Raw genomic sequence first — 16,525 nt, forward strand, 5'->3', positions numbered from 1 at the left:
ATCAAAAATACAATGCCATTATCACAGACCAACCACATTACAGATTTACAAAGAGCAATATTAACACCACCAGTTGAGAATACTTTTTTTCCAAATGCAACTAATTATGAAGCAGAGCAGAATGCAACAGACAATACTACAAACTATTTCATGATCCAGCATGCAAATCTACTGTGTACAGGGCTTGAAATTCACTATTAATTTGATAGGCAGAGGGCAACTCTTCAAGTCCCCAACAATGCAAATCTATATCAGTTTTAAATCAAGTAAAAGGCCAATAAATATAAAGATCAAAGAGAAGGGAAATGTAGGTAGGAGCAGGCCCAATTCTCAGTTTTTCTTAGCAAGTTCTATAGGACAAAGTATAAAGAGGTCAAAACAGCAAGATTGGTAGGGCAACTTACTTGCTTAACAACTATGATTACTGGGAACAGATTTAATACTAGTCAGTGAATCTCCCGCCCCAACTGTCCAGATACCCCCTTCCCCACAATGTGTTCTTCCTTATCTGAGGCTGGACTGCCAAACGTCAAGGCTGGGTTCACGTATTATGCCCAGTGCAGAGATATCACTTTACTTCCTATAAAATAAGTGAATACTTCCATTCATTCCTGTGAGGGAAAATAAATAAAAGGTTGCACTTTGGGACAATACTGTACTGGTAGCACCCCTATGCACACTTTGGGCAGCCCAATATCCATATAAGTATATTATGCCTTCTGGATCAGAACATTTGCTCCATCTTTTGTAATTATAGACATTTGAGAAGGTTTGAAAAAATGGGTTATATAAGAATAGTTTCAAAAGTGACTATCAGTGCAATCCTAAGCAGGTCTACTCAGAAGCCTACTCAAATCTACTCCATGGGGCCTGCCCCTAAGGAAAGTTCTTAGGACTGCATTGTAAATCAATAAAGTGACTAAAATAGTAAGTTTCAAAATTATATGTATAGAATGTTGAAAAAAAGTCTTCAGAAGGCTGTTTAATTTCCCCTAATTTTGGAAGACAGACAGACAGACAGACAGACAGAAAGATGGAGGGGGGAGAAAGAAAAGGAAAGAGAAAAAGAAAAGGACGGAGGGAGACAGACAAAGAAAGAGACAGAAAAAGGGGGAGAAAGAGAGGGAGAGAAAGGAGTGACAGAAAAAGAGGAAGAGAGAAAAGCCTCCCCCCACACACACACCTGATAGCGCACGCAACCCCGCGCAGCTGGGCTTCAACCTTCCGCCTCCCTACCCTGCCCCTAGAGTTGCCTAATCAGGTGCAGATGCTCTGCCGCCGGGAGCAGCTGGCTTCTTCTTCTCCCCCCTCCCGCTTGATGCCTGTCAGCTGTTGAGTGGCAAGGGGGGGGGGAGAAGAAGCCAGCCACTCCCGGTGGCGGAGCATCTGCACGGGAGCCGATTAGGTGACTCTGGGGGCGGGGAGGGGAGGTGGGAAGGTTGAAGCCCGGTTGCGCGCGCTACCGTAGCGTGCAGGAACACTGCAGCACACTTTAAAAAAAAACTCTTGCTGCTCAACAGCTGACAGGTGGTGAGAGAGTTTTTTAAAGTGTAGGGGCAGCCTTGGGGAAAACTTCTTTCTCCCTCCCCCCTCCACTCACTGATTAACATTTTCAGTGGCCCTCGGGAGCTCCAGGGCCCTCCCCAAAACTGTTCCTGAAGCCGCCCTGCTGCGCCATGTTTCTATGGCAAGGCCCTGGAGCTCCCGAGGGCCTCTGAAAATGTCCTCGCGAGCTGTTTCCGGCCCCCGGGCCAGACGTTCTCCATCCCTGCTATACATCAATTCATGTGCAGCTATAAAGAGCAAAACCAATAAACTGCTGCAACATCTAAGCAACTGTCTTGCAACTGTCCTGGTCTGCTTACGTATACTGCATGACAACAGTTGTTACCGATTTTGGAAGAATGCGATCTGAGCAGCCCATGAGCAGCAGGATCAATACCAATGTATAAAGAGTTATGGTCAAAAAGTACTATCCATCAAAAAAATCTATCAAGGAGACCTTTTCTATATACTACAGAGAAATATGTATTACTATTGTAGGACCCATCACAGAAGGAAACAAGAGAGAAAAAGCAGAGCTAGCAACAGACAAAGGCTATGCCCACAACTGCAAGTATGCTGCAATTCTACAGGACTGCAGAAAAACCATAGAAAGTGATGGTGGGTGCAGAACTCGCTTCCATTCCTACCAGTTTGGTAAGCTTGAGAGAATGTGGGCAATTCCTGCTAAAACCTCCGAAATTATATAGAGGGGGCTGAATAAAATTTTCAGTGGTGATACATGACTTTCGGTTGGATCCAGAGCAGCATTTCTGTGAGCCTGCAGAGAACAACTTTCTCACCTCCCCCCACCACTGCAACCCCAAATACCCCCAAAGGCAAAGGTAAGAAAGTCAAGCCAACATCCATACCTTCCTGTGACTAAGCAAACCCAGAAAACATTATACAAAACGGAAAAAAATACACATTCAGTTATGAAAACAGTTATGCTCACAAAATCCAGCATTTCTTATCATAGAATCTGGACTGCCCAGATACAGATTTTTATATCCACTTACAGCATGAAGTATAAACAGCCCTGGCTAGTTCTCTTCTACTACCAATGGAGACTCAGGGAACATATTTCTTAGTGATATGCTCTGTCAGCACTTAACTAAGAGGGTCTTAGAAGCATATCACAATTCCCTCTGGAAAACAGGCAGCACCTCTGGCATGTTCAATACTAAAATATAATTTATTTCAAAATATTAATAACTTGGCAAAACTGAAGACTTTTTTTTGCCAAAATAGAATTAGAATTAGAATTAGAAAGAGAAGCTAAGCAGACTTTGTGACCAAAAAGAAAGCAACAGAAAAGTATAGAAATCAGTGCTCTTAGTCTTTTCTCAAACTGGATTTCCTTCTTTATAAAAGGTGAAGTCAACAAACAAATGAATAAAAACCTCATGCAGAGAATGCACTTACTCCTGCCTATGTATGTTTTCCATGCACCTAAAGGTAAAGGTCCCCCGTGAAAGCACAGGGTCATTCCTGACCCATGGGGTGACATCCGGACATTTACTAGGCAGACTTTGTTCACGGGGTGGTTTGCCAGTGCCTTCCCCAGTCATCTTCCCTTTACTCCCTGCAATCTGGGTACTCATTTTACCGACCTCGGAAGGATGGAAGGCTGAGTCAACCTTGAGCCAGCTACCTACAAAAGAGCTATTTGAACTAGGGCTGTGCAAAAAAAAAAAATCATTAAATTTCGGGTTCGGGTTTATTGGGCCCAATTTTTTGGGTGAAACCTGATATAAGCCGAACGCCCATACTGGTAAATATGGGCATTCAGCTTATTTCTATGTTTTCCCCCAAAAAATGGCCCGGGGGGTGTCATTTTTGGAGGTAGAGCCCCCAAATTCACAGCATAGCTTGAAGGGACTGTTCTTGCGCAAACCCCAAAGTTTGGTGAAGACTGGGTCACTTTGCAATGGTTGTCAATGGAGGAGGGGGCGACCCCTTCCGAACCCCATAAAATCGGACCCCTTGACCCAATCTTAACCAAACTTTGGGGTTTGTGCAAGAACAGTCCCTTCAGGCTACGCTGTGAATTTGGGGGCTCTACCTCAAAAAATGACACACACCCCGGTCATTTTTATTCAGCTTTTTCTGGAATTGCCTATTTGGCTTCAGCTTTCTCCCCAGGTTTGGCCATTCGGTAAACCTGAACTGGAAATTTGCCAAAATGGCTAATTTCAGGTTTATTTTCAATTCGGTTTCATTGATATGCACACACTTAATTTGAACATTATATAGCAACTGTCAGTTGACGAAACAGTGACATTTTTTAACAAAAATACTGAGATTTGAAATACAAAACTCATAGTTATAACTTCATCTTTTATTGATTTTGGCAGAGGTGAGGCTCAGTAGTAGAATGCATGATTTACATACATGAAGTCTCAGGTTCAATCCCCAATAGCTCTACCTAATAGCTATCAAGTAGAAGCTGTTAGGAAAGAACCTTGTCAGCAGAAGACCTTGGAAAGTCACTGCCAGTCAGATTAGGCTATTCTGAGCTAGATGGATCAATGGTCTGACTTGGTATAAATCAGTGTGATACGAGCTATGAATATATTAAATAAATATGTTCATAGTTCTGCTTTGTAAAAACTAGCACTGGCATTAACTACGCATGTGTTAAGTCGACTTATAGCAACCCTATGAATTAATGACCTCCAAAATGTCCTATAGTTAATAGCCTTGCAAACTGAGGGCAGTAGCTTCCTTGATTGAGTCAATGCATCTCATGTTGGGTCTTCATCTTCTCTCACTGCTTTTCCTAGCATTATTGTCTCTTCCAGTGAGTCTTGTCTTCTCATAATGTGATGAAAGTATGATAGTCTTAGTTTAGTCATTTTAGCTTCTAGGAAGAGTTCAGGCTTGATTTAATCTAGAACTCACTTATTTGTCATTTTGCAGTCCATGGTATCTGTAAAACTGTCATCCAACACCACATTGCTAATGAATCAACTTTTTTCCAGTCAGCTTTCTTCATTGTCCAACTTTCACACCTGTACATAGTAATAGGGAATACTAGAGTATGAATTATCTTGAACTTGGTTCCAGCAACATATCATTACATTTAAGGATCTTACCTAGCTCTTTCATGGCTATCCTTTCCAGTCTCAATCTCCCGAGTTCTTGATTGCAATCTCCCTTTTGACTGATGATGGAGCCAAGGAACAGAAAATCTTGAACAATTTCAATTTCTCCTTTGTCAACCGTAAAGTTAAGTAATTCCTCAATGGTCATTACTTTTGTCTTGATGTTCAACTGTAATCCTGCTCTGGCACTTTCTGCTATAACCTTCATCAGTAGTCGCTTCAAGTCTTCACTATTTTCTACCAGTAATGTGGTGTCATCTGCATATCTCAGATTTTTAATGTTCCTTCAGCCAATTTTCATTCCACCTTCATCTAAATCTAATCCAGCTTTCTTTATATGTTCTTCATATAGATTGAACAGCTAAAGTGATAAAATACATCCTTGTCTGACACATTGCCAATTGGAAACCATTCGTCCTAACCGTGGCCTATTGTCCAGAGTACAGGTTGCACATCAAAATAATCGATATTGTGGCACACTCATTTCTTTTTAAAACCAACCATACCTGTCATGATCCACACGTTCAAAAGCTTTGTTGTAATCCATGAAACACAAGCGGATTTTCTTCTGAAATTCTCTCATATGCTCCAATAACCAACATAAATTGCCCCGTGGCGCAGAGTGGTAAGCTCCAGTACTGCAGTCCCAAGCTCTGCTCACGACCTGAGTTGGATCCCGACGGAAGTCGGTTTCAGGTAGCCAGCTCAAGGTTGACTCAGCCTTCCATCCTTCCGAGGTCGGTAAAATGAGGACCCAGCTTGATGGGGGTAAAGGGAAGATGACTGGGGAAGGCACTGGCAAACCACACAGTAAACAAAAGTCTGCCTAGGAAAAGTTGGGATGTGACGTCACCCCATGGGTCAGGAATGACCTGGTGCTTGCACAGGGGACCTTTACCTTTTTAATCTCTAGTGCCTCTTCCTTTTCTGAATCCAGCTTGAACATCTGGCATTTCTCATTCCATATATGGTAACAGACAGCAAGATTTTGAGCATCATTTTACTAGCGTGAGAAATTAATGTAATGGTCTGATAGTTGCTGCAATCTTTGACGCCTCCTTTTTCACAAATGGAATGTAGATTGAGCATTTCCAGTCTGTGGGCCATTGTTATATTTTCCATATTTGTTGGCACATTCTTGTTAATACTTTAATGGACTCTAGTTTTTGTGCCATGAACAAAATAGTGAAGACTCTATTAACATCCCATCTACTCCTGGTGATTTGTTTCTCCTTGTTGATCTCAGTGCAGCTTTCACTTCACTTTCTAAAACTGCAGTTTCTTCTTCAAAAGATTCTTCTTGGAAGGAATCTGTCATCCTTTCATCTTTTCAGTTTAGTTCTTCAGTGTGTTGTTCTCATCTTTTCTTTATTTTGTCCTGTTTATTTAGTATATTTCCCTGTTGATCTTTCAGCATGCCTAATTGTGCTTTATGTTCTCCCTTGATTTCTTGGATCTTGAGGAACAGATGTCTTCTTCTTTTTTTGTTGTTTTCTTCTATTTCTTTACACTAACAATTATAATAGTTCTCTTTGTCTCTATGTGGCAGTCACTGGAAAACTGCAATTTTAAGAGGTTCATCAGTTATCCATTGAGGCTTTTCATTTCTTTTGGCTACAGAAATCATCTTTGCACAATCTTCCCTGATAATATCTCTAGTTTAAACCCATAGTTCTTCTGATTCATGTTCACTTGAACTTAGTAATGCAAATCTGTTCTTCACATGGTCTTTAAACTCTTCAGGAATGTTTAGATTGTATTTTGGAACTCTGAATGTTTTGATGTTTGTCTTTATTCTAATTTTCCATATTACCATTTCATGGTGTACACCACAATCAGCTCCTTGTCTTGTTTTAGCACAGAAAATAGAGCTTAATCTGCTTCTGATTATGTAATGTATTTGATCTCATCTATGTATACAATCGTCTGTTCGGTTGCCTGAAATGTGTTCACAACAAAAAACTTGTTACCTTCACAAAATTCTATGGGTCGCTCTCCTCCTTCATTTTGTGCTCCTAGCCCAAATTTTTCAACAATACTTGATTCTACTTTCCCACCTTTGTGTTCCAGTCACCTATGATTATCAGCGCATCTTGTTTAGATGTGTGATTAATTTCTTCCTGGATAATTCCATAAAAACTTTCAATTTCTTCCTCATCAGCATCTGTAGTTGGGGTGTAAACTTGAATGATGGTTATATTGATGGGCCTTCTATGAAGTGTGACTATGAAGAATTCATACTTCTCACGTTCCATGTTCCAATTGTATGTGTCAAACAGCTCTGGACCTTTCTTCTGCACCCACTCACATCAACAACTGAACATCCTTTTGGCTTTAATCCAGTTTCACTGTTAACAATAGTGCTACTCATAGTTGTCCTCTGTTCTTCCACAGTAGCTGACTAAGCGCCATCCAACCTGGGGGTACTATCTTCCAGCAGTATATATTTTTTTCATTTTGGATTGTCTCATTGTAGGGTTTTCAAGGTATGAGATGATCAGAAGTGGTTTTGTTGCAGGCTCTAGCGTATAAATAGAATGTTGGTATGGAAGTATGTCCCATTAGGCTTCATGAAGGCATAAAGATGAAAATGTGTAATAAAGATGATGTCACTTCATACACTGAAATACTGAAATGGCTGTATGAGCTCAAGATTGGCAACATGTTGTAGAATTCAAGGTTCTGATATTGTAAACATTTAATACTGCTCTTTCAGCTGAAGGTCTTAGCTGCAGAAAGCACTCAGCTACAGAAGCTGTCAGATAGACAGAGCCATGTCCTTTAACCATTGTAGATGGCAGAAGTGTATTGTATCCAATGCAGCTTGCAGCTGAATGACTGATTGAGCTACTGGCTACTGACAAGTTACGGTTTATTTATAGAATGCTTTAGCTAAGAGATGCTGGAACTAAAGTTGACTGAAGAAGCCGATCTACAAGATAAATGGCTCTGAAAAAGTATAAATAGAGACCTTTCTCTGACTAAGGGTTAGAGAAGATCCTGATGGTCTGACCTATAGACTTCCTCCATCTACCAAAAGATGTAAAAACTTGGCAGCCTGATTCTTGCGTGAATTAGAAACCTGATTCTTGCGTGAATTAGGTATCATTTATTCTTGTCTCAATTTCTGGAGAACTCTCACAGAGAGAGGTATTATGCCACACAGTCTGTCTCTCTGAAGACTGTCTGGAATAACTGTCTGTACAATGCTTCATCCTAAATATGTGATGAAGGTCCTTATACTCTAAGGATTATAAGGATATGGATCTTACCATGTCTGAATATGGTGACATTGAGAACTCATTTGTTCTAACAAGACTAATGTCTTCTCATAAGATCTATCTTATATATAGACTTCCTAGTTTTGACAGACAAGATGTAAATGCAGCTTCTCTAAGAAGCCCACTACCAGAGCATATTCTAGGGGTTTCTCTACAAATAACTCTAATTGGAATACATATAATTGAAATACATGGATGGAGATCCATGGAGCCTTAAGCCCTTAAGCTGAACTATACACAATACTCTCTAAAGATTGGCACTGCCAGAGAGATGGTAGAATAGTTTATTCTCTACACATAATGTTAAGCTTTACACATAGTTTCAAATACTAATTACAGTATAGCTCTTAGCTATACAGCAATGCATACTCAAACATGGCTTTTACATAGCCTTTTATAATTTGAACATGGGCTTCAAACCCATAAACCTCAAACATATAGAGACTCTATGGTTTCATGCCTTCAGTCAACAAACAGACTGATGTAAGAGCTATGGTATCAGCTCTAACATGAAACTATGGAACCAAAGAGATCTCTCCTATCTTTACAACTACTAAAGGCATTGAAATAAAAGAATAATACTTAGAATACCTGAAGGAAATCTAACTATTCTAAAATGAACTTATAGAATCCTTACAGAAACTCTGCAATGACATGACTGGGTAAAGTATGTCTTATATTTAAATATTTTGAATTAGAATACTTATTCAATGCACTAACCATTATTTTACAAGATTTCTGTAAACTGTATTATTTCCTGAATGAAATATGCTTAGAAGAAATGAAGGAGATGTCCTCAAATTTCTATGAAATCACACATCTCCACAAGCTTATAACATTTTGATGTTCTTAATGAATTTTACACAAATGTACAGCCTACACAGAAGATGATACAGAATCATTCTTTTTACAGCAAAAACATGTATCTTAAGGAGCCAACTTCCAATCTGGATAATGCAAGACTTGGAAAAAAGGAACTATCTTTCAAATCAGACAGGATAGAGAAGAGGTCATTACTGTGAGCCTAATGCAGATATTAATTTGGGAGAATGTCCTGCAGAGAGTTTCCTAAACAGCAATTTTTCCTGAGATACCAAGGGACGAAAAAGAAGGTAATAAGAACAACATGGAGAGAGAATGGATGGTAGAATATAACGAAGGGGGGAAAGTGTTTCTGACAGCATGGTTAAATGCAAAATGTGCATCTAGTCACAATCTACTTGAAACAAAATCAAGATATACATATCCCTAAGCAAATGCAGTCAAACACAAACTTCAGGTGACAAGTAGGCATGCCCCAGGGGCAGACTGATACAATTCTGATCTCTCACCATGCATAAGATATGAATGTCTTCACAGGGATTATATTTTTAAAGTTTATTTTTACTGAATTATTTGTGAACCACAGATGACAGTCAATTAGTGCATGGGAGCTACAACTAGCCGTTGCAGTGGAAGGCTATGGTTTAAAGTAGCTAGCAACACATTTCTGAACAGATTAATCTACATTCAAACCAATTTACATAAGTTGAATATTGATTCACAGCAACAGCCTTGAATTCCCACCAAGCAATGTCACACACAACCCTCTCATGCTTTTTCACCAATAAATGAACAGAAATTCCACAGACTGTTGTTGTTATGGCAGCACGCCTACAATTCATAGTCTGTCAGCATTTCCATTAAAAACCATTAATTTCAAAGTTTTGTTACTTGGCCATAAACGTTTGCTCTGGGTTGAAACACTAACTATGGACAGAAAACTGGAAATAATGTTACAATCATTTGAAATTAATATCAATATTCATTAATCAATAATTAATACTAACTTAATTAATATTTATACCTGTCAATGGCTTGAGGACAATGAATATGATAATGCTCTTAGCTATATCTACTGAAGGACATAAGATAAGGCATAATATTTCACCAGTGCTGTATTGGTTTGTAGTAACAGTTGTTGGAAGAAAATTGCTGGAAGAAGATGATTAGTGGGTCATATATCTTTATATTCTCAGTAAAACTATTAGTATTGTTTTGTTCTGCTTTTCATAAATATGGCAACATAACAGGAAACAATTTGTAGTTGTTTGTATGAAATAGCCAAATTGTTTGCATTTGTTATTTAATACTAATTTGGGAGAAAGTCCTGCAAAGAGTTTTTTAAACAGCAATTTTTTTGCTTGCAGAGATCTGCCTCAAGGAGGCCACGGTAACAATCCCAGTGTATTTTATCCCAAGGACTTAAGATGTATTCAAACACTTGGGAAGTACCAATGGTCCAGAGTATTTTACAATTTAATATTATGGAACAAATAATGAAAGCGCACACTCCTATATCTATATCTATATATCTATAGATATAGATATCTGTTAAGCGTTAAGGATTACTTTGACAACTTACGTGTACCGTTCATCAGAGCTTGTTTCAAGAGTAACTCTTATCACAGTACGGAACGGTTAGAAATTTATGTTCACACTAGAGAGTACTGCTTTATCATCCCTTTGCAAAGGCAACATGTGTGAGGGTTTAAAAATGTGGAAATATAGAAATAAGTGGTGTTTTTTAATGCATCAACAAAAGTTTCAGCATCAAGCAAATGTTATGGTCAAGGTACAAATCCCTGAAATAGAGTTTTTAATAAATGGAAACACTGACACAACCTTCACTATAGTATTGCAAACATCAACGCTATTTTATTTTGCTTAAATATCACCTAAGACTAAAACAGGCCAATAATTAATTATGGTGGTGGTAGAAAGTATCGTCAAGTCACAGCTGACTGATGGAACCCTGTAGGGTTTTCAAGTTAAGAGACGTTCGGAGGTGGTTTGCCATTGCCTGCCTCCGCGTGGGCTGAAGAACTGTGATTGGCCCAAGGTCACCCAGCAGGCTTCTTGTAGAAGAGTGGGGAATCAAACCCGGTTCTCCAGGTTAGAGTCCACCGCTCTTAACCACTACACCACGCTGGTTCTCCATAATTAATTATAGAATCATACAAATGAGGATACCAAATTAGTTGTAACTTTAATTCGTCCTTTTTTTCTTTCAGCCCATTTGAAGACACTTGAAAGGAAATTGGAGGCTAAGAATTATCATTCCTAGTTGCAGGTTTGTAATCTTAAGCATACTAAGATTCAGTGGGAAACTCATTTTCATACAAACAAAAAGTTATGGTCTGAACAAAAACTATGGCAAGTTGGCAGGTCAAGCAAACAATGGGTAACTCAATCCAATTATTGAACGGCTTTAATAAATTGAGAAACATTATTATAACCTCATATTTTAATAGGAAGTTGACCTTCTCTTAGCTTGTGATGGTCCCACCAATTTCAAGCCCTGGCCAGATGTGTATTCTCGAACTGGAATCAGTGGCTACAAAGCAGCCAGCGTATCGTTAGTCACAATACAACAGTAAGGTTGTGAACATACCTGAGCAATGTTCAAGGTCTAGAGCATTGAAGGATGGGCAGGACAAGACAGGACAGAACAAAAATAAAGGAAGAAAAAAAAAGAAAAGACAAAACAGTGACTATGAGGCCAGCCTCAAGTTACCCCAAGTCAGACCAGACCCTCCCACATGGTAATACAAAAAAAAAAAAAAATCATTACCACTTAAGGTAATAAAAACATGCTGAGGTATTTGACAGAAAAGTTCTAAAGACCACTGATCTAAGCAGTACATCTGTCACTATACCCCCCTCCCTCCACAAAAAAAACCCTCTATGACTATTGTAGTTAATATCTGTCTAGGGTACGTTTGAGGCTGGCCTTATAGAGAAAAAAAGCAATGCAAAAATATCATTCTTTTTTTAAAAAAATCTTTGCTTTTCAATTTAGACATCTTTAAAGCAATAGCAAAATAGTGCCCAATTAACCTGTACTGAGAAAAAAAATCATGATCTGATCCTCAACTGTTTTGCTTAGTTAGCTTCAGCAAAGAAAAAGAGAAAAGAAAAAGTGCAGATTCTATGCACACTTAAGAACAGCATTGTAGCACAATACAGTACCTGTTTGTTCAGACCTAGCATATTGCAGACCATATCTCTGGAATAGGGTTGCTCCAGCACATACCGCAACAAAGCCGTTTGGGGCTCAAACAGATCCTTGAAAACAAAAAAAGGAAACAAATACCAGCGTATTGGCACAAAGCTAGTCTTGATTTAAAAAGTGAAATTAGTCTCTGGCCAGGTCATTTTGATGGATGTTTGGTTGGTGATTTGTAAGTTTTTCTTTATTCCCTCCTTTGGGAAGCAGAGTTAGCAGTTTAACCCTAAATATTACCTTACCTCTCACTATCACTATGATGATAGTCCACACAAATAGAACTGTAGCCAAATGCTACTGTACAACTGTATGAATAGCAGCGCTTTGTATTTGCAAGTTTGGAAACTTTCACAAAAGCAGCAACTCATTTGGCATGCCCGAGAATTTCTCACCAGCTTCATTTTACTAGCAGTTCACAATCTCTCTTTTTGCTTGTTACCTCAAGACACTAGTGTTAAATGATCAGAGATAACTTACCTCTACTTGCCTCTTATTGTATCATATGGTGCTAAAGGTTATATATAACTATCCATGTGTATTTTGTTCACACGCTCCCTCCCCTGGATTCTTCTCAGAGATGCATGATGAGTTTGGGAAACAGGGTGGAGAAGAACTAACTGCTGTTTCTACAGAACAATGCAGGTCTGTATGAAAATGCCAACTCCAGAAGCTTGTTTTCCCTCTAGGGTAGTAGCCACTTCCTTCAGATATATACCCTTCTTTGGCAAAGTTCTCCTGTGGCACCAACACAAGCATCAACAGAGGTAGGACCACTGACAACACCACCAGCCTACACAAGAAATTTTCTTCTCCAGAAGGACCTGAACAGACTAACATTGGAGGTGTTTTCATAAGGTGCTTCTGAAAATAATGGAGTAGAGCCCGTAACATAAACTATATCTGAGAGGGAGTAATCATGGGCTCTGCTGTATAAGGCTTTCACAACTATCACATGTGCGTATACCTTATCGTATGGCAAAAGGCCTCGCAGGGGGAAACGAAGAGTTGTAGGATCCAGCTTCCAGGAATTGCAAATAGCACCAGAGTTATTTACCACAGGAAGTAGACTACATCTTCCTACACATATTGGACACCAAGGGGAAAAAAAGTGATTCACAAAATAATAACCATCACATAATCCCTCATATAGCTTGCTTTGCTCTGTACTGGAGTACTGCCACTGCTAATAAAATAAACATCATGCCTTAGGTTGTCCACTGATGTCAAATGTCATAGTTTCAGATATTACCAGCAATCAGAATGACTTGAGTCACATATAGCAAATTTCAGCTTTCTAGTGACTTTGAAAACTTGTCTGTAAGTCTTCTTGCCATTTTGTATGTATAAAAGAAAGGCGAATCCAAAGAGCCTGATCTTGTGCAGATATGTGAGCTTTAGCTACAAGCAGTATCTTTGGCTAACACAGCTACTATGCATGCACAGGCACTGAGGCACAAGCATACATCCCTAATAACATACTCTCCTTAAAAACCAATGGACAGCAGTGCTGACCACTGAAGCCCTAACAGGCCCCAAAGGCCAATCGAATTCTGAGTGAAGTTACAATGCATGCTGCTTTCTTCAAATCCTTGCAAGAACAGAAAAAAGAGGTCTTGCATAACAAGATACAGTTAATGCACCTTTGCCAGCACTGGGACCCAGCATAAATGCTATGGCTTGGAGTACTGCTTTGTTGTCCCAAGCCTAGGTTATCCTGAGTGACAAATCCTGAGTGACCTCAGGAATAGGTGGTAAAATAGGTGGTATACAATTGTTATAGTCACACATTGTGTCCTAGATGCTATTGTACTACTGGATTTTTAAACTACCAGCGTGGTGTAGTAGTTAAGAGCGGCGGACTCTAATCTGGAGAACTGGGTTGGATTCCTCAGTCATCCACATGAAGCCTGCTGGGTGACCTTGGGTGACCTTCTATTAAGAGCTCTCTCAGCCCACATAGAAGCAGGCATGGCCAAAACCACCTCTGAACATCTCTGGCCTTGAAAACTCTAGCCGCCGTAAGTCAGCTGTGTCTTGATGGCACTTTCTACCACCAAAGTACATTAAATTAACAAAGAGGTTCTTACCACAGATGGAATTTATTCTTGCCGTGGGTCTGAAGGAATCCACAAAATCTGATAGTAGGCTGCCTAACAACTTTTTAAAAAAGCACGAGATTAGTATCTAGTTGAATAAAAGATATTCATTGAGCAAATTATTTGATAGTTATTTTCATTATGAAGTTTAATTAGTATTACAAAATTAATCCAAATACTATTAATCTTAGTCTGCAATAAAATTTTATCAAGAGCTACACTGTTAATTAAGGTGTTGGACTTAGGGACCCATCAGCTGAAGACGCTGTCAGGTCTTCGTCCCTCCTCCCCAGCAGATCTTTCCGATCCATGGAAAATCGATTTCCGGGTCACATGACCAGCATGGACTAACACTCAGATGGGACAGGGACCTACAATGCAGAGAAGAAAGGAGGCAAAACTGTCCTTCCCACCTCTTCCATGAGCAGAACCCATTGATTTGAGGATCATCAAAATTGACAACCCACTCATTAGCTGCCATACGATCCAAAACACAAGCAGAAGGATTTTGAACCTGTTTTATCAAGTATGAATTGCAACAGAATCCAGTTCACCTCACTTCATCTACCTTAAATACTCTCCTCTATACACAGAGATGCAAAACAACAAAGAATAAGGAGAATTCTGAGTGCAGTGCCAGACACCTGGGTTCAAGCCATTTATCTCAGAAGATGTGTGATTAAGTAGTTCCTTTAGTGCCGTGTTGGTGGACCTATAGCATGCGTGCCACTTCCGGCACGCGTAGCCCTCTCTGCCGGCACACGCGGGTGGGCTCCAAAAGGCCTCCCAGGTCGTCTGTGCCCCTCCCTCTCTCAGCTGAGCTCCCCCCACCGTGCATGAGTCGGAGTGTCAGCTTCCTGCCTCGCACGCACGCGGCTGGCTTCTTCCTCTTCCCCCCCTCTTGCCCCGCAATAGCTGACAGGCGGCGGGGAGGCCAGCAGCAACGAGTCGGGGCCTCCTCCTCCAGGCTCCAGCAGCAGCTCCTCCTCGCCGCCTTCCTTCTCCTCGTCCCCCTCAGGCGGCTCCCAAAAGTCCAGCTCCAGGGTGCCGCCAGAGAAAGGCCTGCCGTCTCCCACCGTCCTCCCCCTCTCCCCCGCTCGCACTCGTCCCTGACTCCTGCGGTAAGCTTGTGGGGTAGCCAGAGCCACCCTCGAGTCCTCCGGCTCAGGCGTGGCCTCTGCCTTCTCCCTCCCCGCCCCCTAAGGTCGCCCACAGGCTGGCGGGGTCGTGAGTATTGGCAAGCTCGCCCTCGCCGCCCCCTCCTCCCCTGCCGACAGCCAGCTGGGAGGTGCCCGATGAACCCGCGCCAGGGCTGCCGCGCCCGATGGCCAGCGCCATCGCCTCGCCACCTCCCCAGAGCTTCCGGTAAGGGGGGGCAGAACTTCGGGTATGCGCCCTGGAGCAAGTCCTCGGTGGAGCTTGAGGCCCGACCCAGGACACTTTCTTCCTTCCTTCCATCCTTCCTCCCTTTCATCCTTTCTTCCCCAGTTCCTTCCTTCTCTTTCCTTTCCCAGTTCCTTCCTTCCTTCCCCTTTTCTTTCTTTCTTTCTTTCTCTTTCTTTCTCTTTCTTTCTTTCTTTCTTTCTTTCTCTGTCCCTCCCCCTTTCTTCCTTCCCCAGTTCCTTCATTCTCTTTCCTTTCCCAGTTCCTTCCTTTCTCCATCCCTCCCCCTTCCCTTCCTCTACTAGGGCTGCCAACCTCCAGGTGGTGGCTGGAGACCTGGCAACCCTAGCAATAATGTCTGGTGGCTGAGCAGAGGACGAGTCCTGGAGAGATGCATACCAAATACAAACAACTTTTTATTGAAAGGTAAAAGTTTGCATCACTGAAAGCTCTGTTATTGTGGTTTTCTTTTAATGCAAAATATGTGAATGTATGAGTTGTTTTTTCTAAACTAAAACCTCAGTATTCAGGTTAAATTGCCGTATTGGCACTTGCCGATAAATAAGTGGGTTTTGGGTTGCAGTTTGGGCACTCGGTCTCTAAAAGGTTCGCCATCACTGCTTTAGTGGAACTAATAAAAGTTTGTTTGGGCGCATAACATTTTTACTTGCTTGGTAGATTCCAAAAACCAAGGTGCTTAATTCTAAGTTTACCTAAACTAGGTAAACTTGCTTCCTTGGCTGGTATGAGGATCACAGAACAATGCCTTGCAACTTTCACAATTTGCTACATCAGGGGTGCGGAACGTCTGGCCCACGGGCCGGATGCGGCCCGCGAGATCATTTTGTCCGGCCCCCGGCCCGCCTGCCAAGGCCAGGAGCTTCACGGCCCACCTGCCGAGGCCGGGAGCTCCACGGAACTAGCTATCACTAGCCAGGCCCTCCTCTCGGCTTCGCTGGAAGGCGGGACCGCATGCGTACAAAAGAGACGGTTGATTGTGTGGGCGTTTCCCCCAAGTCTCTCTGCTTCCTGTTTTTTGCGAGAGAGAACACATGTGCCTGGTCGGCT

General features: G+C 41.3%; 1 protein-coding gene across 3 annotated transcripts in view; it reads right to left on the reverse strand.

Annotated features, from left to right (window-relative positions):
• Nucleotides 1–16,525, reverse strand: part of MED23 (mediator complex subunit 23) — an 82,382-nt gene that overhangs the window by 54,699 nt on the left and 11,158 nt on the right. For 2 of the 3 annotated variants that reach the window (XM_056856140.1, XM_056856142.1), the window contains 4 exons: nt 14,066–14,135; nt 12,943–13,055; nt 11,942–12,037; nt 11,364–11,381 (listed from right to left, as the gene is read on the reverse strand). In XM_056856140.1, coding sequence (XP_056712118.1) covers nt 11,364–11,381; nt 11,942–12,037; nt 12,943–13,055; nt 14,066–14,135 — 297 coding nt within the window. The remainder of the gene's footprint in view (nt 1–11,363; nt 11,382–11,941; nt 12,038–12,942; nt 13,056–14,065; nt 14,136–16,525) is intronic. The other variant, XM_056856141.1, reaches the window with a different exon arrangement.

This window comes from Euleptes europaea, chromosome 10 (genome assembly GCF_029931775.1).
Source record: "Euleptes europaea isolate rEulEur1 chromosome 10, rEulEur1.hap1, whole genome shotgun sequence".
NCBI classification, from domain to species: Eukaryota; Metazoa; Chordata; class Lepidosauria; order Squamata; family Sphaerodactylidae; genus Euleptes; species Euleptes europaea.